The 21,221-nt window shown below is 39.3% G+C and overlaps 1 protein-coding gene across 1 annotated transcript in view; it reads left to right on the top strand.

The window, feature by feature from the left end:
• The window catches only part of LOC141805772 (uncharacterized), an 85,931-nt gene that overhangs the window by 45,029 nt on the left and 19,681 nt on the right, over positions 1-21,221 (top strand). Inside the window, exons 7-36 of the mRNA XM_074690961.1 lie at positions 907-1,581; positions 3,336-3,380; positions 3,662-3,781; positions 4,778-4,816; positions 4,914-4,967; positions 5,772-5,825; positions 7,929-8,036; positions 8,136-8,189; positions 8,535-8,588; positions 8,758-8,802; positions 9,127-9,180; positions 9,730-9,774; positions 9,858-9,911; positions 10,207-10,251; positions 10,348-10,401; positions 10,509-10,553; positions 11,685-11,738; positions 12,540-12,584; positions 12,681-12,734; positions 12,943-13,050; positions 13,158-13,211; positions 13,950-14,003; positions 14,185-14,229; positions 14,499-14,552; positions 15,928-15,972; positions 17,757-17,810; positions 18,295-18,348; positions 18,474-18,527; positions 18,978-19,031; positions 19,217-19,270. Of these exons, the coding sequence (XP_074547062.1) occupies positions 907-1,581; positions 3,336-3,380; positions 3,662-3,781; positions 4,778-4,816; positions 4,914-4,967; positions 5,772-5,825; positions 7,929-8,036; positions 8,136-8,189; positions 8,535-8,588; positions 8,758-8,802; positions 9,127-9,180; positions 9,730-9,774; positions 9,858-9,911; positions 10,207-10,251; positions 10,348-10,401; positions 10,509-10,553; positions 11,685-11,738; positions 12,540-12,584; positions 12,681-12,734; positions 12,943-13,050; positions 13,158-13,211; positions 13,950-14,003; positions 14,185-14,229; positions 14,499-14,552; positions 15,928-15,972; positions 17,757-17,810; positions 18,295-18,348; positions 18,474-18,527; positions 18,978-19,031; positions 19,217-19,270 (2,328 nt within the window). The remainder of the gene's footprint in view (positions 1-906; positions 1,582-3,335; positions 3,381-3,661; positions 3,782-4,777; positions 4,817-4,913; positions 4,968-5,771; positions 5,826-7,928; positions 8,037-8,135; positions 8,190-8,534; positions 8,589-8,757; positions 8,803-9,126; positions 9,181-9,729; positions 9,775-9,857; positions 9,912-10,206; positions 10,252-10,347; positions 10,402-10,508; positions 10,554-11,684; positions 11,739-12,539; positions 12,585-12,680; positions 12,735-12,942; positions 13,051-13,157; positions 13,212-13,949; positions 14,004-14,184; positions 14,230-14,498; positions 14,553-15,927; positions 15,973-17,756; positions 17,811-18,294; positions 18,349-18,473; positions 18,528-18,977; positions 19,032-19,216; positions 19,271-21,221) is intronic.

Here is a 21,221-nt window from a genome sequence, read left to right as displayed (position 1 = left end):
ATTGTCCCCTTGTCATGTTTTTCTAGGGGACACTCCAGTAGGGGAAGTAGTTTCCTCCTGTGGAGTACCAGGGTATTAAAGAGTCAGAAACAGGTGCCGCATCAGCACATTTCTTGAAACAAGGTGAAAAGTGGAAAATAGGGACTTGAAGCCTACATGTACAAAACAATCAGCATATTTGCTGTGGTTTGGCTACACCAAACATCTTGGAGAGAGCTACGCAAATTTTAATTAGATACATTAGATAAACTCATTTGAAATGAGTTTGAATGAATTTGAATGAATGTCTGAAATGCCAGACAGGCCATGTGTCATTGTCTGACACACACAAAGAGGCAAGCTAATAGACTGGAAGACTAAGAGTCCAGCTTTATGTCAGTGAGATGATGACTACTATCTGGAAGGGGACTGAGTCCCTTTTTGGACCTTTTATGTTAGAAAACAAAAAAAATATAACAACAACTCACATGGTTTCAAAGTGATCTTTTCATTCTCTGACTTGTTTGTTGCTGAAATGGCGTGTCACTGCTTATTTCTGCTAAAATCTCTATAGTAATTTAATGTTCGTACAACAAATATCCTCTCCTCTGGAGGCCAAATGTTTCCTCAGATTGTTTATGCCACTCTCAACAGAAGGCACATGTAGTCCAGCTCTCAAGCAATATACTTTCACTCAGCTATTGTTTTGTCTAACTGAAGTAACAGTGATCACATCACAAACTGCAGAGTCTTAAGTGAGTGATCTTTATTGGCCTGTAGACAGACTCTCCCGCTCAGTAACACATCCAAACATCTGTAATCTTTCTACAATTGACACTGAAACATGATATAACCCAGGAAACATCTGTTAGATTATCTGGAAATCTGTTCATGAATAAGCTCTAATATCCCTTTCCTTCTTCACAGAATGGGTTCCTGCGGCGCGGGAGCTCTCGAGGGGATGGGACAGTGCCTTCTGGATCTGATCGGAAAGGTTCAGTAGGTCGTGGGGATGTCTTTTTGATAGATGAGGACACTGACTTGTTAGATCCAATTTTTCAAAACCGTGGACAAGATAACCCTTGGTGGATACCTTCCAGAAATGGTCTCAAGGGAAGCCAGAAGGGAAAGCCTGAAGTTTCCTCCAAAGATTTTGAGGAAAACATAACCACAGATAAAAAGACTGACACTGGTGGGAGGACTTCCTCGCTGTTCCCTGGAAAACCATCTGATGACATAGTTGACCTAGAGATTGGAGGTGCCACCAAGAGGCCCTCACTGGGATTTCCTGCTCTTCCTAAAATCCCAGATCCAAGAACAACAACAGACTCTTTGACAGGGGAGACCAGTGAAAGGTCCAGGTCTGTCTCACCCACACCTAGTGTAATCCATCGGTATCCATCTGCAAAAGCAGAAGATCAGAAAGGAGGATCAATCACCACTGATCAAAGCACAGAGAACAAAGGTAAACATCCAAGGAAAGAGCGCCCTGGCACTGTGACCATTGTGTCCAGAAATGGAGACCTGGTCCTTGGCTCAGATGGGAAAGTGTACCGGCTCCGGAGAGGACCACCTGGTCGAATGGGTCCTACAGGGCCAGAAGTAAGTGGTCTTCATGTTGATACAATACCCAGGTTAAGGGTTACTCCGTAGCCCCATTTTCACCAAGCAGTCCAGTTTGGATAAGTAAAGTTTGGTACAGGTTGTATCAGTAAAGCCTGATCCTTTTTGCATTTCCAAAGCCAACCATGCCCTCTCATGGTGGATGAGGCCGGATGCCGATAACCTTACTAATAGCCCAACAAAGGAGAAAAATGTAACACAGTAAACACAGACCAATGAATGGACTGCAGTGTTGTAGTTCCACCTTTTCGGATTGTATCTGTTAAGTCTGTGTGGGACAGTTTGTCTCTGTAATTTGGGGATACGTCCCAGGATTAGTCCATGGAAATGTTTGTCGTACTGTGACAAACCAAACTGAACTGCTTGGTGGAAAAGAGGCTTGTCAGTCCTCAATGCTCTTTCCCAAATCGCCAAAGGACATTAGAAGCTGTTATACCTGATGTTGATTGCTCAATGGGAAAAACCCCAATATGTTTTTTTAAAGTTTGTAGCAGATTTTTGTATTCGGCTTAAGACAAAGCTTAGGCTTGTTTCACACTGATTTATCTGTGTTGTATGTATGATATCAGCACATTGTGATGTTGGATAAGACAAAAAACTATGAACAGGACTTGAATGGAGAAAGTGTGGTGTCTGCTCATGCTTTACAGCTTGCAAAGGCTGTTTCCCATCAGTGGCCATCTGAGTTAGATCAGGAACATAACATTGCTCAGACATATGTTGATCCACATGTCTTTGATGCTGAAATCTGAACTCCAAGAGAACCACTAATTTAAGGAGTCTTCCAAGTTTGTCACAGCATCATTCAATTTGGTAAGAGTATCCTCTGGCCGAAGAGTTATCTGACTGGTGAAGGGAGTTTAGTTGTTAAGTATTATCCAGTAAGAGGGCTTACCTGGTGTTAGAGATGGGTCATCACAGGGACTCAAGGCAGACGGAACCAGATCCACATTGCACATATGGTCACATCTGGATCAGCCTCTGGAGTCACACTCACATAAAATCCACAAGATCTCTCAGCACAGTTAGAGGGATTGAAGACATCTGTGGGGGACATGAAGGAGGACGTCCAGTTGGCTTGGGGGACTACTTTTCTCTCAGATCTTGCTTTGCATTGGCCGAACCATTAGCCTCAGCAAGAATCAGCCTACATGTTTTTAATAAAAAGTTTGTAAGAGTTAGTTTTAGGGAGAAACAAAAGCAAGTTACTTGATACAATTAGCTTTGCGGATTGGCTGGCAGATGCAATCCAACAGGACTGTGTATTTTGGTGCCTCATGGGGTACCATGCATCTGTTTACACCTGACTTTTCCTCAGATTTATATTTACACTTTTAGACATTTACACTATTTGTTCTCTTAATTTTTTTAGTGATGTTACTGTTTTTCTGATGTTTTTGATCAAGTTGCCAGAAATAACCCAAAACTATAGATATGCAATTAAAGATCTGCTAAACTTACCTGTCTGGTTTCTTCCAGCTTTTAAATCTTTCAGCGTTTTAATGCCAAAGTGTTTCCAGCCTCTCATATAAGTCTTTTATGTTTCTACAGACTTTCAACAAACAAACCATTTTGTTTGCTTTCTTTGCATTTTTTGGTCTTCTTTGGGTAGCTCAAAAATATGACAATGTTTTCACAACAGTTTTCGATTTACTCACTAGTTTTTGTGTTTTTGTTTTTCATTAAGTTAGTGTTTTAAAGTGTTTCACTGGTGCTTGCTGCAATCTCCACAGGGCTGTCCTGGTGAGCCTGGTCTGCCTGGGTTTAAAGGTGATAAGGTAAGATGGACGTGTTAATGGTTTTATAGTCTACGATGATGTGTTGCGTTTGTTAAATCACCACTTTGGGATTTCAATGCACCTCTGTATTTAACATGTCTTGTACTGAGATCTTGTCTTGTTTTATGGCTTAGTTTCATCTTTGGCATTTTCCATTCCCATTCCACACATATATATCAAGTATACCAAAGCCCATTTGCCTCAACAGTGCTCTGTAATATTAGGAAAACAAGACTGCGCTACACCAAGTAGTAAACGTCTCGTTCGTTTTGGTCATATAGGGTAAGATGGGCCGTGAAGGGCGTCCTGGAAAAAGAGGGGAACCAGGGTCTCCTGGACCAGCAGGTTTACCAACTCTGTACCTGTGGAAGAACACAGCTGAGGAATGGGCTGCTTTCCAGGTAAGACAAACACAAAAGGTGGCTACATCTTCTTGGCAGAGTCTGCCAGTTTTCAATAGGAAGCTCCCACAGTGAGGTGTCCTTGGCTGAGACACTGAACTCTGCACAGCTTCTTGTGTCATGAAAAGTTGTTGTGGAACAAGTTTTGGGGATACAAATCTGTTATAATATCCTAAGGAATACTGCAGAGTTTTAAAGATTTAAAGACATTTTTAGATGTAGACACGTGTCAGACAGGGCTAACTGTTTCTTCATGTCTGCTCGTGTGTGAGTTAAGCTACACTAAACCCATCCAGGGATTATCTCACCAAAGAACCAGAGGGATTATATTATCTATCTTTCCATCTAAATCCTATTAAGCCAGCACATGCCATTCTTTAAAACATACTTTTTGCTGATGCGCTTAGACAAGATGGCTTTCCCTCGCTCCTTCTTTGTATAATTTATTATCTGTTACTAGAGGGATATCAAATGTTCCCAAAGGCTAAATCATCTAACTTGACCTGTAGATCCCCTGACTGTTGAAGAAATGTTGTGACCCTGCAGCCAGAGTGCGTGCAGGCTGATGCTCTTTCCTCATCTGTTTAATATCTCTGCAGTGGACACAGCTGTATGTTGTAGAGCGCACCCAGCAGTATGTCAGCATGATGGAAACCCCAAGTCTGTTCTTAGAATAAGAAGCCTGAAATAAAAGTCTGTTAGTATTTTGTGAAGGCGATTTGTTTCTGTGAGTGCTTTGAACTTTCTCTGGACAACCTGCAGAGGTCATTCACATACTCCCATTTTTCCTGAGTCAGAGTGAGTGGTGAGCCACTGATGGATCTTTAGCTTCATTGAGTCTGCAGAGCTGAGAAGCTTATGGTTTTCATTGTCAGATATGTGCTCCCCAGAGAGAATTAGATGTGACACACATTTTATTTCTCTTTATATCACTTTAGGTTGTTCTATTTTTGCTTCTTATTCTCACATTACACTGTGTCTTCATTCTCACTCTAGCAAACCAATTTCTACCAGTTGCTGCGCTCTGGTTGGCCTGTAAGTATACCTAACATTTATTACCCAAATAGTGTTTGGGTGAAGTTCTCCTGGTTCTTGTTGACCTGAGGTTGGTTTCTTTTTTGTGAGCTTGCAGAGTAAAGAAGGTCCTGCAGGTCCACCTGGAGAGATGGGCAGACCAGGAATACAGGTGATAGGCTTGTTGCTTTACATTAATAAATTCTTGTAGTTATAGATTTTTTTTTTAATTCACTCACCATACAATAACATATTTGGTGGCACTGGCACTTTAACAAACCACAGATGCAAGTGTACCAAGTGGTGATAAAACAGGCACAGGCAAAGTGCTTATTCAAGTATCGCTTACTTTTTAACAAACATATTTAATTAAGCTAGCAACTTCTGAAAAGTAAGGACAACAATGACCATAACAAACCAATCATTACATTTTTCCATCAAAAACAGCTTTGTGATTTTTTTTTCAATAAAGATGAATCACAATTTTTGTCTCCTTCCTAGGTTCCTTTCAAAGCTTTTTGCACAATAAATTTACTGACACCTGTGAAATCATTGAGATTTCTGATTTTAAAAAAAATATATGGAGTGTGGGAGCAATTTTGATTTTGCTTTGGACATTCTTTGCATCATTCTGTAGTAGAGTAAGTCTTTGAACTTTATAACATTGGATTTAAGAAATAGTGGGCATTGTGAGTGTAATAATCAGCCCTATTCATAATATGTATAGCTTGTTTTTGCAGAGCCACACAGGTTTTTATTGTTTTGTGGGCAGATCCTCACAACTCTACACAATAAGACAGTAGGAAAACAATCAAAGAGTAGTAGATTATATGTAAGGCCTTAAAATATCATCATAATGTCAATCATAACTCAAAGGAATTCTAAAGATGAACTTTATTTCAATTCCCTTGACAGATTATTTGCAGTTTTTTTCTAAAATTGTAAATGTTTTGTGTTTGCCTGATCTCTTAATCAGGGTCCTCAAGGTGAGCCAGGGGAGCGAGGACAACCAGGGATGCCGGGAGAGATGGTGAGCAGTTACAGTTTACTTCTTGACCTGTAATTTACTAAAGGACAGTTTAGTTAGCTAAAACGTGCTTGATGTTTAACAATGTGTGATCTGGTTGCCCCAACATTTAACACAGTTGGCTCATTATTGAATGAGCTGGGTAATGATGATGCTTAATGTTGCTTTTATATTTGGCAGCACTATTTTATTCATCAGAATTATTGAAATATTAAATTTTAAACCTTGAAATACACATCAAGCTTAATTCGAGCCTTTGTAAGACTGACAGATGATTTGCCATATTCTTAAGGTTTTGTTTTTATCAGATCCACCCATGGGTTCAGGTTCATAGAGTTTAACAGTGAATGTTTCATTATTTGAAGGGAAAGCTGGTGGAGCAGACTGTGGTTAAAGGGAGTGGGTGTTTAGAAACCTTCTGCCTTGAAACTCCCTATGATGTAACCTTTCTCATTTTGAGAGAATAAGCAATGAAATTATATTTATTGCTAAATTAAGAAGTTCCATATTGTTCTAAATTTGATTACCCCAAGGCGTAATGACTTCAGTTTTGTCGTTATAGTTTGAACTCTCATAGCTTTCACATTCTATTCCCTTTTTGTGATGCAGTGCAGGGTCCCATCAGATTTGAAACCTTTGACTTGTTTAACTGAACAGCCTTATATGGTGACGGTGAATCAAACTGTTTTACATCCATGTCAAAAACCTTCTTTGAACACATAAACACGTGCCCTGTTTGTACACTGAGAGCATATGGAAAGTGTGAGCCTGATGTCATATAGAGAAAGGTTTAAACTGGGTAATGAGTTTGTACTGAGGACTAAACAGTGTGGTTCAAACAGTTGAAAACACTCGTGTAACCTGGACAGGAGCCTATGGTCTGTTTAAAGCCTGTGTGGCAGAAAAATATACGAGGAGCTTGTGTTTGTGTTTGAGTCACTGTGCAACCTGCAAAAACGGCAGTACGTTTAATTTCTTCAGACATAACCAAAGGTCAGCTTGTCTGTAAGGTTACACCATGGTCTGTAAGTCTGAACATGTGCATTACCTCAGTGTGCTTTACTATCTACTGCTGAACTAAGGTCAACCAGAAGCAAATGAACTGGCACTACTCTGGGGGATGTGACATGCTGATACATATAGAATAGAATAGAATAGAATAGAATAGAATAGAATAGAATAGAATAGAATAGAATAGAATAGAATAAAATAGAGTTGGACTCAATGAAATTTGTTTTGGACTCAGTGCTAACATCATACTGCCTTCATAAATAATAATAAATTAAAAAAGAACCGTAAACATATACTCAACGGCCAATACACACATACACAAACAACATATTGCACAATGCCCATATTGCACAAACCCACTGACAGGAAAGAACAAACAATAACAACAACAACAAACACATTAGGATACTATTGCACTCCCTACTATCTCCTGCCCTCTGTTTTTATATTAATACACCAAATAATTCTGGTAAATTCTACCAGAACTGTGATGCAAATCCTGTAAACCATAAAGCATTTGCTCTGTTTTGTACGGTTAAAAATTCGGTACCTTTTGCCTTTTATTTACACCACAGACAGTAACGGTTGACTACATTTTTGTTCAAATAATCGCTAAAAGGAATAACTGATAGTAGAATAACGTTTTTCCCACAAATTAAAACAACTCTAGTTAACAATATGAACTTGAAATCAAAACTTGTTTGTCACAACAGTATTTTAATGTGCAGCACGATATCTTAAACCCTCTGTAGCTTTAAATGTAAGACTAGCAGGACAGGTGGTTTAGCCATTGTGTAGATGGAGTGTACATGTTTTCCACCTGTCTGTAGGCAGAGTCATTTCAGGTCACAGTAGCCTCTGAATTTATTACTTATCGATGTCTTGTCTTGGTGATGAATGGCTATGGTGAGTGTGGAAGCAGGTCAGTGTCTTCACAAATTATATTTATGATATTTTCTTCAGTGTGAAGTAGCTTAGCGGATTTGTAGACTACTATATTTTCCCTTATTGTGATTCCAGTTTGACTTCTTGAGTTTTACTTAAAGAGGTAGAAAGCATCAACATTTAGAATAATACAGAATATTGGCTTTGCAGGGTGAGCGAGGCCAGCGAGGCCCTCCTGGACGAGCCGGAGCCCCGGGGAGAGATGGGGAAAATGGAGAGGCTGGAGAGCCAGGGTCAGCTGGAGCTCCTGGATCCCAGGTGGGACAATCCTGCATGATAAACAATTTGACCCTACAGAAAATATGCTTATACAGCACAAGTGTGTTTAATGTCTGTCATGCCTCTTTGTGACATCAGGGCCCATGGGGGTACAGGGGAGAGCGCGGGTCCAAAGGGGAAAAAGGGGATGAGGTGAGTAGTCAGTGAGTGAAACTTCGGGTTTAGGTTTATTTAGCCAGTTAGTTTATATTTAAGATTTACTATTTGTGAAACTGGACCCAGAGACTGCAGTTTGACCTCATAAATACTAGCTATACTTTTTATACTTTGCAAAATAATGTTTTTTTCATCACTTTTAAGAATCATTGCTAAATGTTTGTTTATCTTACAAGCTTTGGACTGAGCAGGTAGTTCTGAGTTGATTTAGAGCTGTACAGCTAAATCAGCTTCTATAATGATGCTATAAAATGGATGAGACCTTAAAAATAAAAAAGTTACAATTTTGCGTCATTAACGTTTTGATGTTGACATCCTCAGGGTCTTGTTGGCTTCAAGGGTCAAAGAGGAGAAGTTGGGGAGCCCGGTGAGAAGGTACTCATCAATAACAATATTGAATCGTATGTTAACTGACAAAAACTGTTAATAATATCACTGGTAAAAAGTGTTGACCATACATAAAACAATTTGTCTAAACCTTTTTTTTTTAAATTATTTTCCTGCAGTATAAAAATTCAGACTGATCATGGTGACTTTGTTTTAGGGCTCTATTGGTTTACCTGGTCCACCTGGTCCTGTTGGAATCCCAGTAAGTTTTGCACAACAGTCGTACTTGGTTAATGTCTTTCTTATATAAAAAAAGAAGCACAAGATGAAAACCAACAAGCATCCTGTGAATCCTTTTAAACCCTTAATCCAGTCTCCCTTTAAATTAACCCTAATCCAAGCATGAATGGGAGATTTCTTACTCTCAGGTTTTCTAAATTGCCTTGAAATAAGAATCCCTTCCTTGCAGTATTAGCACTGGCACACTGGGTAGCCAGGGAATGTTATCTTTTTGATTAATCCTCGCTTTAAATACTGTGTGCTCCGTGTGTTTAACTGATATTGAATTTTTCAACCTTCTCCCCAGGGGCCTCGAGGGAGCCGAGGTGCCGAGGGGCCTGAGGGGATTCCTGGCCCTGACGTGAGTGATCTTCTGTCCGGCTCAATTGACACTTTTATCTTTTTCTTGTAAAAGTCAGCAGGCTTTTTTTTATCGGAAAACTTGTATATGTGAGTTCCTTTATTTGTTTTTTTTTTTCATGTCAATTACTTCTGCTTGACTGCCCCACTGGGTTTTCATGCAGTAGTCTTGATGTTTAAAGGATTTGCATGAAAACAGTCTTATACTGTTTATCATAGAGTAATTCTATCATCTTAAATTAGTTACAATGCAGTTATATTCAGAACTATTTAGCTTCATGATTTAGCCACAAAAAGTCCAGCCTTTGTGTTTTTGGTTTTAAGCCAATATGAAGATAATAATTCAAAATACATAATTTTATGTAGCTTTATTCATATCTGTTTTAGGTGTCTTACAGAGATATTGGCTTTTACACAGTCACTGTATGAGCTGAGTCTTGATCAGTTAATTACTTATTCTGATTATTTACCCCTTCAAATAGTTGGTATACTGTATATGTTTTGGTGAGTGTGTGTGATCTTCATGCTGTTATGTGCTCCTTGTCATCAGGGAGAGAGAGGATTGGATGGCCCTCCAGGTCCTCCTGGGCCCCTGGTGAGCTGAGAGACAGTGTCATTTTGTATTAGTGTGTCGGTGCGGTCGTGACTGTGTGTGATCTCTGTTTGTGTGTTTCACAGGGAGCGGCAGGTTTCACAGGAAGAGTTGGCGCTCAAGGAGTCAATGGCTCCAGGGTAAGTTTGTTCCACAACAACTATTTACGACTACGCAGACTTAAGTAAGTTAAAGCTGTTGTAAAAACATCAAAACCCTCAAAGATGGTCAGATTACTGTGATATAGAGAACAGAAGGTATTTTAATCCCACTCTGTGAGAAAATATTTAGAGTTATTGATAAATGTTAGGATAAATGGATTGTTAACAAGGCGACAATTGTTTTAAATATCTAGGCTCTGATAGATTGAACTAAGTGCCCAAAACTCTGCAGCAGGTGAGTTCCTGTGTATAAATGGTTTATTGTTTCTTTCAGGGGGACATTGGCCCTGCTGGCAGTGTTGGCCCCAAAGGCCCACAGGTACTGTTTGCTTTCGTATGCTGCAGTTGTTGAACTCTTAGGGAATGTTTTGACACTTTGTTTGGTGTGAGTGTCACCTTCCATTTCTTTAACCAGGGGCCTCCAGGTTTAGAGGGACAGATGGGGTCCCCAGGACCTCGAGGACCCCAAGTAAGTGCTGTTTAAGGCAGGACTTGAGGAAGCCTTTTAACTTTCCGGGAGGGTTCTTAATTCATTTTTTATGCAGACAGTTAAATTTGATCTTTGCATCTTAACAGGGACATCAAGGACTGATCGGGGCTACTGGACCTAAAGGAGATCCTGTAAGTTCAACACAAGTCCTCTTTCATCCACTTTTTCTTTCAAACCAAAGGGTTCGGAGGGCAGGCAAGTCTAGCTGAGCACAACTACTGCACAGGTAGCAGGCGATAATGGTAATAGAAAGAACTACACATCTGCATAAAAGATGCACATTGCCGAACGACATAGAAGTGTCCATCAAGGAACTCAGAATTTCTTTCTTCTGGGGACCAGCCTAAAACACAATTCATCTGTAATAGTAGTATGGGTGTCTTCCATACAACTTTGACTAAAATAGAATACAATAGAATACAATACAATACAATACAATATTATTTTATTGGTCCCCCATGGCGGAAATTTCATAGCAGCTCACAGAAAAGTGCAATAAATGCAATAACAATAAAAAATAGAGTAATAATACAAATGTGAAATTAGAAAGAAAGGAATGTAGAAAAGTAGAAACTATTACTATTAACATATCTACATTAAGAAAAATAAGTACAAGAGACAATAAGTCCAAGTATGCGCAAAATGAAATTGATACATTAATTAAAATATTCTAGAGTAATTTTGTTGGCAGCGCTTCAAAACCAAAGTCTCATATCATGTAGGTCATCACCTCAGATCACTGCTCCTGGTCCTCTGGGCTTTCTTAGTGTTTTTGTTCCCAAACCACTGTATGATGCAAGCATTTCTTTTAGAAACAAGTACATTGTTTGGTCTAATCTGGTCCTGCTCCTTTTTAGAATGCCAACAGCCTTTGTCTAGACTAGCTTTAGCACTAAAAAAAAAAAATTCATAAACTTAATCGTTCAGACATGGATTTCACTCAAGATTTATAAAGAGAAGTGTGGCAAAAATGTTTCAAGTAACTGTGACTTTGGTCAAGTTTTAACACAAGACAGTGAACAGAGGAAATATTTGGGCACAGAGAAAGAAATCACATTACATTTGGCCCCAAAAAGCAAGCAGCTACAATTTAACCCAGGTCCCCTGCTTTAAGGACTTTATTCTTGTATCTGGTCTTAAATCTCCTAAAGGTGTGCTTTACATGCATGATGCCTGATAAAATTAAAAGCATTTTAAACTGAAAACAACTGAAGTATTTAATTCCTGTTTTGTTCACTTTTGTTTTCTTTTATTCACACCAGGGACCTGTGGGGCCTGTAGGTGCCCGTGGGGATCCTGGCTTTGAGGGACCCATGGTGAGTGGCACCTGGACATTTTCTCTGGTGTCTTGCATAATCATGTTACAGTCAAACACATTTTATGGACAGCCTGCGTGCTTAAGGCAGTGGTAATGGTTGGACTCAGTCCCACATTTCTGCAGGGTTTAGTGAGTGATCTCATTTGTTGAGATAAAATTTGTTTGGATTTGCCGCGATTTAAAAACAGATTGATTGATTGTTACCATAGCAGCTTTGAGTCCACACAAATCTTACAGAGCTTTTCTCTTGAAGTGCTGTACTGGTCCATTACTAAATGTGGCTTGTTGGTGCCATCTACTGGTAGTGGCATAACAGTGGACCATGACACGGTTGAAACAGGGAGCCTCACTGAGTTCAGGATCCCTCATTAAGGAGAGCATAACTACTTAAATACTTTTTACAGTAAAAAAGCATGTGCAAGAAAGCAACACCATGTTTTGAGATATCAAAGCTTATATTTATTTAGGTTGTATGAATTGTGTGCACAGGAAAGTAAACAAACCTCACTTGAGCTCAGTGTGGGCAGTTCGTATGGCTTACATTAAAAAGTCATCTGACTTGACATTTTAAGCCCTGAGTTAAAATAGAAAAAAAATTACTAGGTATTTTTTTTTACATTTATAAAGGATCACCTTAACCTCACCTTTTGGTCTGTGAGATGTAGTCAGTGAGAAATGAAGTGGTGATTAAAGGTGCACTGTGACGCTGAAAAACACAGAATTCCTTATGTTTCATCACATTGTGGTTGGATTTATCAGCTCATCAATCAACTATCGCTAACTTTTGCTTTACTGACAGGGTCCACCTGGGATACAGGGTCCTACTGGCCCCCCAGGGTCAATGGTAGGTACATGTGATTGATTAAGAGATGCTTTAAACACATTTACTGCTGAACACTCACTGACTTAACATCCTGACGACCATTTTTTTTTTTAACAGGGCAACAGTGGACCACATGGAGACAAGGGGGATCCAGGACCAAAAGGCGACAGAGTAGGATCCAGTAACTTTTAGTTTCATAAGTTAAAATAGAAAATAAAAAGCTGTCATGCTTGTGTAGTCCCTGTTCTTGCCCGTTAACCTTACAGAGCAACCTAGAGAGCACATGTTTCCCATCACTCTAAACTGGTGCTCTGATGTATTCAAAAACATCCCGGCATCATGATTGCAAAGAAAATGTTTGTTTCTGGTTTTCTATCAGGGTTTTCAAGGAGCAGTAGGTATTAGGGGTCCTCAGGGAGAGAGGGGCCCTGCTGGCTTCACGGGTTTCCAAGGCACCAAAGGCCAGCCTGGCTCCAAAGGCACAGAGGTACAGTGGAGTAATCTGTAGCCTGTAACTGACTGAAATAGCTGTAAAATTGAAAACTTTGACATTCTTAACACAAGCTTGAATGGTTTTTGTATTTCTTCTTACAGGGGACAAATGGAGAAACAGGCCCTCAGGGAAAACAAGGCAGCCGTGGCTCAAAGGTCAGTGATGGTCGGTGTGTCTGGATGCCTAAAAAATCTGGATGATGTTGATCCAAATTTCATGTTTAACTGTGACACATACGAGCTTACTCGAGCCTCTTGCATGAACATTGTACAAACAAATTATTTAAAAAGTGAAGGGTTTATGCAGGATGCAAGTTGGGGATGACATGTCTATAAAATTCGGGTTTAATTTCTTACTCCACCCTCGACTAAAACTCCCAATCGTGTTATAGCGTATCAGTCAGGTGTCTGCAATGGTTACATACTGTATTAGTATCTCTCTAAAGAGCACTGTGAAAAGAGGGACTCTGGATGTCCCTGTGGCCATGGGGCCCATGTGTTGCTCCCACAGCACCAGTTCATGTGCTGTGGGAGCTCAGCTCGGCCTGAGTGCTCTAGCTGAGCTTAATCTTCGTCAGTCACTTCCTACATTAGAAACAGCTACGGTGGACTCATTTACTCAAACTTACTTTGAATGCACCAAGCCTGACCAAGATTTAAGTTGTGTCTGGTTTTATAATGACTGTTCACATGATTATTCACAGAGTCCACGTCAGTAAAAAAAAAAACACAAATCAGGAACATGGAAAACATTTAATTATAGAGCTTAGATTTTATTTTCTTTCTGTGAGGGCTCAGTATGCTAGTCTAGTAGCAATCAGCTAGTAAAATACAGTATTTTGTACAGTATGTTGATGCTTCCCCAAAGCTTTTGACATTCAAACTTTTTTAAAGGGTAACAGAGGACCAGATGGACGTAAAGGCAAACCAGGACCCAGAGGACTCAAGGTACATACACATAAAACTACAGATGGTTAACCTCCCAGAAACTTCAACATTTTTGCAGAATTACAAAAAGAAAATCCTGCCTCTCTAGTTTCAATTTATTGGAAGTCCCTTGATTTTACTATCTGCTTTTATAATGCTCTCTTTGGTACCAACATAGTTTTTTGTCATTGCTTTTCTGAAGGGTCGAACTGGACAGAGAGGCAACACAGGCCAACCAGGTCCATCGGTAAACTTATCTTGCCTCTTAAAGCCTGTTTCCTAAATTTTCCTGTGGTATCTCAGGAGTAGATGTGATAAATGAAAACTGAATGATTTATTGAATGGAGTGACTGTATTGATACGAGACCTTGAGCAGAAAAATTGATGATTTTAACCCTTGGTGCATTATTATCAAAATGTGTTTTGATGAATTTATGTTGAGATTTTTTTTTAACAGTTTGTATAAGGTATCCTCACAGTTTGCATGTATGTTTGTTTGTTGCTGGTCTTCCCCAGGGTTTGACAGGGCCACCTGGACCAGAGGGAGCAGAAGGAAAGCCTGGTACACAGGTTCCCATTCTCTATCATATTTCAATCCTATCAACTGTAAATGCTGTGTGTTTATCTCTCTGTCTTTGTCCTCCACTTCCTGCCTCTTACCGTACAAATACGGATAATTTTCTGTCAAGCAACTGTCTTCTTGTTGTGTCTCATTCTTTTGAAGGGAAATTTCTTAATTGGAATCAGCATGTAGCAAGTAAACCAACATTAGGAACGCAGAACTCCTCCATTATTCTTTATGATCTTGTAGAGAATTCAAACTAATGATTGTGCAGGAAAATACTTTTCATGTCACATCATCTGACTTTTCTCTTCTTTGATAATTATGCTCCTCTAAAAAGTTTGTGTTTTTTATCAACACTTGAATGCCATCCTGCTGAGATTGATTTTTCCTCAGCCTGTTAGAGCTCTTATAGTAAGTAGTAATAATGACTTCAGACAGCAGGAGGCAGTCTTGTTCAGACAAGTGCCTCTAAGGGGAGTTGAACTGTACAAGGGTTACTGTAAATACTGTGCAGTTCATGCTTTTTTTACCGTTTCATTCATCAACACTGTTTTATCACACAAGACTGACAGATAGCTATTGTTGTGAGACTTGTTAGTTGTTTTTTTTTAAAGAGCATCTTGTATAAAAATTTAAGACAGATTAAGTAAGAGTTATTTTTGAAGCACATTTATACCAATAAACTCATGAAGATCCAACATGGATTGTGGTAAACAGCAGATCTACTGTACACAATGGAACAGCTTTTCCCTTACTTCACATAATATTAACTGCAACCTGCTAATAGTGAGTCATCTCTCTGTCTCTATCTTTGTCTCTGTTTAGAGGCTCTGTCGTACCTTCTTGCCTCGCTCCTGAACATGATTGTCCTGTCATGTACAATAAAACACAGTGTCTCTCAGGGAGTAAATACAGGATGCAATCTGCCCTGTTATTTTCAACAGAGCCCAGCCAAATATATAAGCATGTGTGTTCACATGGAAAAAACACAAGTAATATTTAAACTTGGCAAGCTTAAATACACTAGGCATACAGTATAAACTAACCACTGTAAACATGTATTTGAGTTAAGGCTAATTGAGCACAAGTGGTTATGTTGGCGTGCATATGTAGCTTTCTTTTCCAATGTATTTAATGTCTCAAACTGCATTATTTCTCATTTCTGTTTTGTTTTATCCTGAGGGTAGATATTCTACTGTATGAGTGGCATCAATATGTACACCTTTTTATTTATTTACTTTGCAAGAAAGAAAATAATCATTTTCCTGCACATTTACAACTTTGATATTTAGTGAAGGAAAATTGATCCTATTTGTGTGATGTTATTCACTATTTCCACCCTAAAAGAAAAACTGTCTTGTTGTTTTGCTTGTGTTTCAGGGTCTCTCTGGTGCAGCTGGCAGTGCTGGCAGTAAAGGACTGACGGTGAGTCTGTTGACCTCTTCATGATCTCATCTCTTCAGCTGGTTCTGTCAAGCTTTGGAGTCCAGCAATAAAAATATATATTTACAGGTTTTCATCATGGCTTAGGTTTATATATTGACGATTTTGTCGATTCATGATCTCAAAGCTGAGATTGCTGGTAAGCAGGTGTTTGTGCATTTCCAACATAGGCTTACCAAGGTTCTGTAATGCTCTGAATAGCTTATTCTATTTTTGATCTCAAAATGATGTTCCAGTAATATACTGTTTTAATTTAGAGCATATTTATACATTTACTGAGGTATTTAACCTAAAAGAACAAATCAAAGCTTTAGGCTCTGACAGCTCTTCATTTTAGGCATGTTTTATTGATACATAAACAAAGGGCATGGTATGACATGTGTTTTTCAGGAAATGCATCTATAGGACCAAGGGTCAGTGTTAACTCCACACTGAGGGTCACAAAGCTTATTGCCCCACCTAGACAAAAACTGAGTGGAGAGCCACTGGATGGCAGAATAGCACTTATAAACCACAGCGTTGTTGTTTTTTTTAACACTTGCGGGGAGCAGCAGATTAAGAAATTACAGATCCATTTTTTTTCTGTGGTCATTCATTTGATCACACATTTAGATAATTCATCTGAGATGTTCAAAATGTCAACAGACTTGCATAACCTGGGGAATTTTTGATATCTAATGCATTTTTTTTTTTTGCTTGTGCTTTTTGTTTCTTTGTATTTATTTCCCAAACTGTGATTTAAGACCACCAGCCAGTTCTAGATGATTCATTGATTTTATTTTCTCTTTAGATGTCCCTTAGAATTGTCGGAAGTAGAGAAAAGGGTTGCAACCATCATGCTTTTTAAATTCATATACAATCATAACTTGGTATAGAGCAACAAGTCTACAGGAACCCTGATGCTCTCATTTGATGTGTGTGTGTTTTGGATTTGATAGATTAGATATGAAAACAATTTGGCAGAGCGTATGTGGATACCTCAACTCTTCTCTGATATGACAGGGGTCTAAAACCAAGCAGAAACATATCTCTTGCTCTGCAGCCTCACTCCACCTCGACAGCTTTCACAGTCAGTCTTCTTGTCCCTTCAGAGGTGTTAAATAGGTTTGAGGTCAGGGCTCTGAGCAGCTGTGTCCAGCAAACTGGAGACACCACTTTTCATGTCAACAGGCTTTATGATAACACTGCTGAGCTGTAACTCAGAAAAGGAAACGTCTACTCTATCACAAAGTTTGAATGTTTTTGTATGCTGTGACATTAGGATTCCTGTCAAATGATGCTAGCATTAAAAAAACACTCACTGAATGGTTTTGTGTTTCACTGACCTTGTCCCAAGAACTTTGCAATATTACCAAATAGCTCAATTTCTACTGCTGCTGACTCCAAAGTCTTACTATAAATTAACAGTCTCCACATTATTCACTGCTCTCCATTAATAAAGACGAATGCTACAATTAAAGACTCTTAAATTAAACTTTTAATCACCAATACATTATCCAAGTGACACAGAGAGTAGTCTCATGAATCTCCAAATGACCAAGGCAAAATTAAATGGAAGATTAAGCAACTATCAGTAAAATGCTCAATCACTAAATGAACGACAAATTTAACAGCTCAGTGTCTGTCATTTCCTTTGGCACTTAAGTATTTCTGGCAAGCTTTGCAACCCCTATCATTTATACTCTCATCCTCCTCTGTCCTCTCTCACTTCTTGTCACATTTTCTGCTTTCTTAATAAACTTAAATTACTTCTGCTTCCTTTTCAGGGGTTTCAAGGCACGGCTGGAGGCAGAGGAGCAGATGGTCCTCCAGGTCCTCCGGTACGCTTTGCTCTCATCCTGTGGTTGTTTTATTTTTAAGGCAAAAGATAGGAAGTACTGCAGAGGATGTGATGTGTGTGAAATTGAGTTCTTGAGGCAGAAAGGTTGTTGAAGGTGAACGGATCCCGAGAAGTTTACAGCTCATAGATATTGTGCATCTATCCCTCGTCAAAAAGTTGTTTAGATTTTCAGCTGACAGGGTTTTTGTTAGCCAGATCTGATCGTATCAGAAGTAATCTGAGCAAAATCATTTCAGTGACACACTTTTCAATCTAACTGCACACTGCAAACAAGCGAGTCAGGACTAGTTCAGGTGATCAGCAATGTCCTTGTGCTGATGAAGTGTCACTTCAGAGGTCAGGTGTTGAGCTGATGTAATGTCTAAGCTGCTCTGCAAATTAAAGTGATTGGAGAGATAATCAGAAGTCACAGACTGGTACAGATTGGTATTTTGGACTCTGGTCATCTTCTTTTCATCTGACAGGGGCCGCCAGGGAAATCAGGACCTCCAGGCCCACCAGGAGCCCAAGGAGACCGGGTGAGTTCTCATGCCTCAGAGCAGCTATGACCTCCTTTGCATTTGCATGTGTGTGCATGCTCCAGGTGTGTCACTGTGTGTTATATAGATGTATGTTTTGTGTGTGTGTTTTTTTTTAATCTTAGGGTTTCACAGGGAAGCCAGGCGTGGAGGGACCTCAGGGCCCAGTAGGCATGTATGTAAGTGATACCTTAGCAGGGCAATTTCTGACTTCTCAGATAATTCCAGTTTTCTGCCTCAAATTGTGGTTTAAAAACATGAATTCAGTTTGAAACTCCTCTCTCCTGTTACAAATGGTGAAATCTCTGAGAAACAAAGAGCCAGAGTTAAAGCGCTTCATGATGCTGCGTGGCTCCCTCATTTTTATGACAGGTTATAAATGTGTTAATTATTGTAAATTGGAGTGATTTCTTCATTTTTTCTGTATTAAAACAAGTCACTGTACTATTCCTATTATGGCTGTGTTAGCTTTTTTAGATCAAGTAGAGGCATCATCACTAATCTCACACTGTTTCATCACCTGCTCAAACCTCCTCACAGGAGCTTTGAATGATCCTTGATTAGCCATTATGACATGGATGCTTGATGATAATTATTATTATTTCATATGTTGTTCTTTTTACTCGTAGGGTATCCAGGGGAACGTGGGCATGCGTGGGCCTCCAGGTTTCATAGGAGAAAGGGTAAAGTCTCCTCAGTCTTTAACGTTAAAGCTGTGTAAAGCGTTTTAGTGATTGATAAATGGATCAGGAGCAAAACATTAAACGTGTTGTTGTACTTGAGGATGTTCCAGAGAGTAAAGCTGCGGGCTTCAGAGTTAAATCCATTTTCAATAACTATAATAAGCTCCTCTTTTTCCTTGCACCAGGGTGAGCCGGGTTTACGAGGTTTACCTGGGCCTGTTGGGAAGCCAGGGCCAGCAGTAAGTCTTTTCAGATTTTTATTTCTCACCTCATGACCTCTTGCACTTGTTAAGGGAATACAAGAGCAGAACTGGGGATTGTTTCCAGGATTTGATTAGGACAGCAGCGATGACAGGGTCAAACCAAGGAGGATTTGGTAAATAAAAGTAAACCTGTGAAGCGTGCAGCTGGTGTGCAGGGACCTCCTGTTTATGGACATGAACAAGCCACAGTGATTGATTTTGTTTGGAGCCACTGGTGGCAAATCTAATGGCAGTGAGACAGAAGACAAATAAATTACTCCAATCTCTGTCCTCTGGCCTGTTCCAGCTGCCCTCCAGAGTGCCAGGTGACATCCTCAATGATTAAACAGTTCTCTCTTAATGTTACCCCTCGGTTTTACTGTGCAGATTCAGATAATGATCAGGAAAACTCATTCCAACTGATGGGTTGGTCTCAGAGATTTAAGTTGAGTAAATATTGTGCAAAATTCAGTTCAGAGTGATCTTTTTAAATGACTTACTCAAAATGTTGTCTGGTATGAGACTTTTCCATACAGGTGGTATTTTTTTGTTTACTGGGAGAGAGGTAAGATGAACAGTTAAAGTGGGAAATCTTCTAATGAGGAAAAGCACCAGGCAGCTTGCAGGAAACACATTAACACTGAACAAATAATGAAACTCCTGCAACTCCCTAATTGTGTCATAAAACAAACTGTAATGCACAAGAGCAGAAACATGCAGGTACCCACTCTAAATCTTAATACACTGACACCACTTTCATTTGATATTTTGTAACTCAAACATTTGTCACTGTCACTATCTTGGCTTTATTGAATATAAAGCTGGAAGGCTCAGATTTCTAACTAAAACTTTCTAAAGTTTCCGTACTCACTAAATCAATCCTTTTCTGTTGGTTGGTTACATTTGGGGATAAGAAAATCCATCTTCCACAAAGAAAGAGTCACTTTCAGGGAATGGAGCTGGGACTATGTTCTGAAGTTCTTGTCCGCAGTACTCCCAGTAGCATCATTGAGCACATTTTGCACACTCACATGGTTGCACACTGTTGTGATGAAATCCATCAATCTGTCAAAGAGTAAAGTGATACGGCTGTGAGGAGGAGGACTTATCAGCTGCTGGCCTGAGTTCTACGTGTAGCTGCAAACTTGATTCTTTTGTCCACATTGTTGATTTCAGGAAAAAAGGTGAACTTATAAGAAAAGTAAAGGACAAAAAACCTGATAGAGATGCAACATTTATGACCTGCAAATTACCCTGCTTATACTTTATCCACAAAGCCTGATTGAAAATGAATTGTTGTGAAGTCATATTAATGCACACCTGACTGCCCTCTAGTGGTGGGAGAGAAAATCAAAAATCTATATATCGGGATTTTTTATTTGACAATATGAAAATGTGGATGTTTTGTCAAATTGTTTTTTTCTCCAACTCAAAGTCTTCATTTCAGTTTTTGTTAATAAACTGGATTGGCAAAAAGTTACCACTTTTCTCCAGCAGAGGGTGAAATGTTTCTCTCTGACTCATGTGATGTGGATGTTTTGGGGAAAATATGGCTCCTGATATAATCTGTAGACATTATCTTCATCATTGAACTTTTCCACATGGTCTGGTGTTAAAAAAGCAAACTAAAAATCCCAGAAATCGTGAATATCGAAGAATCGCAATTTGACTCAAATCGGCACCCCAAAAATCGTAATAGAATCAAATCCCGCGGAATAGCATATTGTCCCAGCCCTACTGTCCTCATGATAGAGTTACTACAAAGAAACTTTTTCTGTACAGGTCTTAAAGCTCAGTATGTTTTCTCTTGTTTATGTACAGGAAACAGATTGTAAGTGGTATTCAGGTCACTGAATATGATCCAAACATGTCAAAACAACACAGTGGAAGCTGTAAAGACAGCAGGTGTCCCTAACCATGAACCTCATTGTGTTAAGTCATTTAAAAG

The sequence above is a fragment of the Halichoeres trimaculatus genome, unplaced genomic scaffold (assembly GCF_033239565.1).
Source record: "Halichoeres trimaculatus isolate MK-OKI-2021-1 unplaced genomic scaffold, fHalTri1.1 fHalTri1_scaffold_16, whole genome shotgun sequence".
NCBI lineage: Eukaryota > Metazoa > Chordata > Actinopteri > Labriformes > Labridae > Halichoeres > Halichoeres trimaculatus.
The sequence above is the reverse complement of the archived record's forward strand: the minus strand, read 5'-3'. Positions and strand labels throughout refer to the sequence as shown.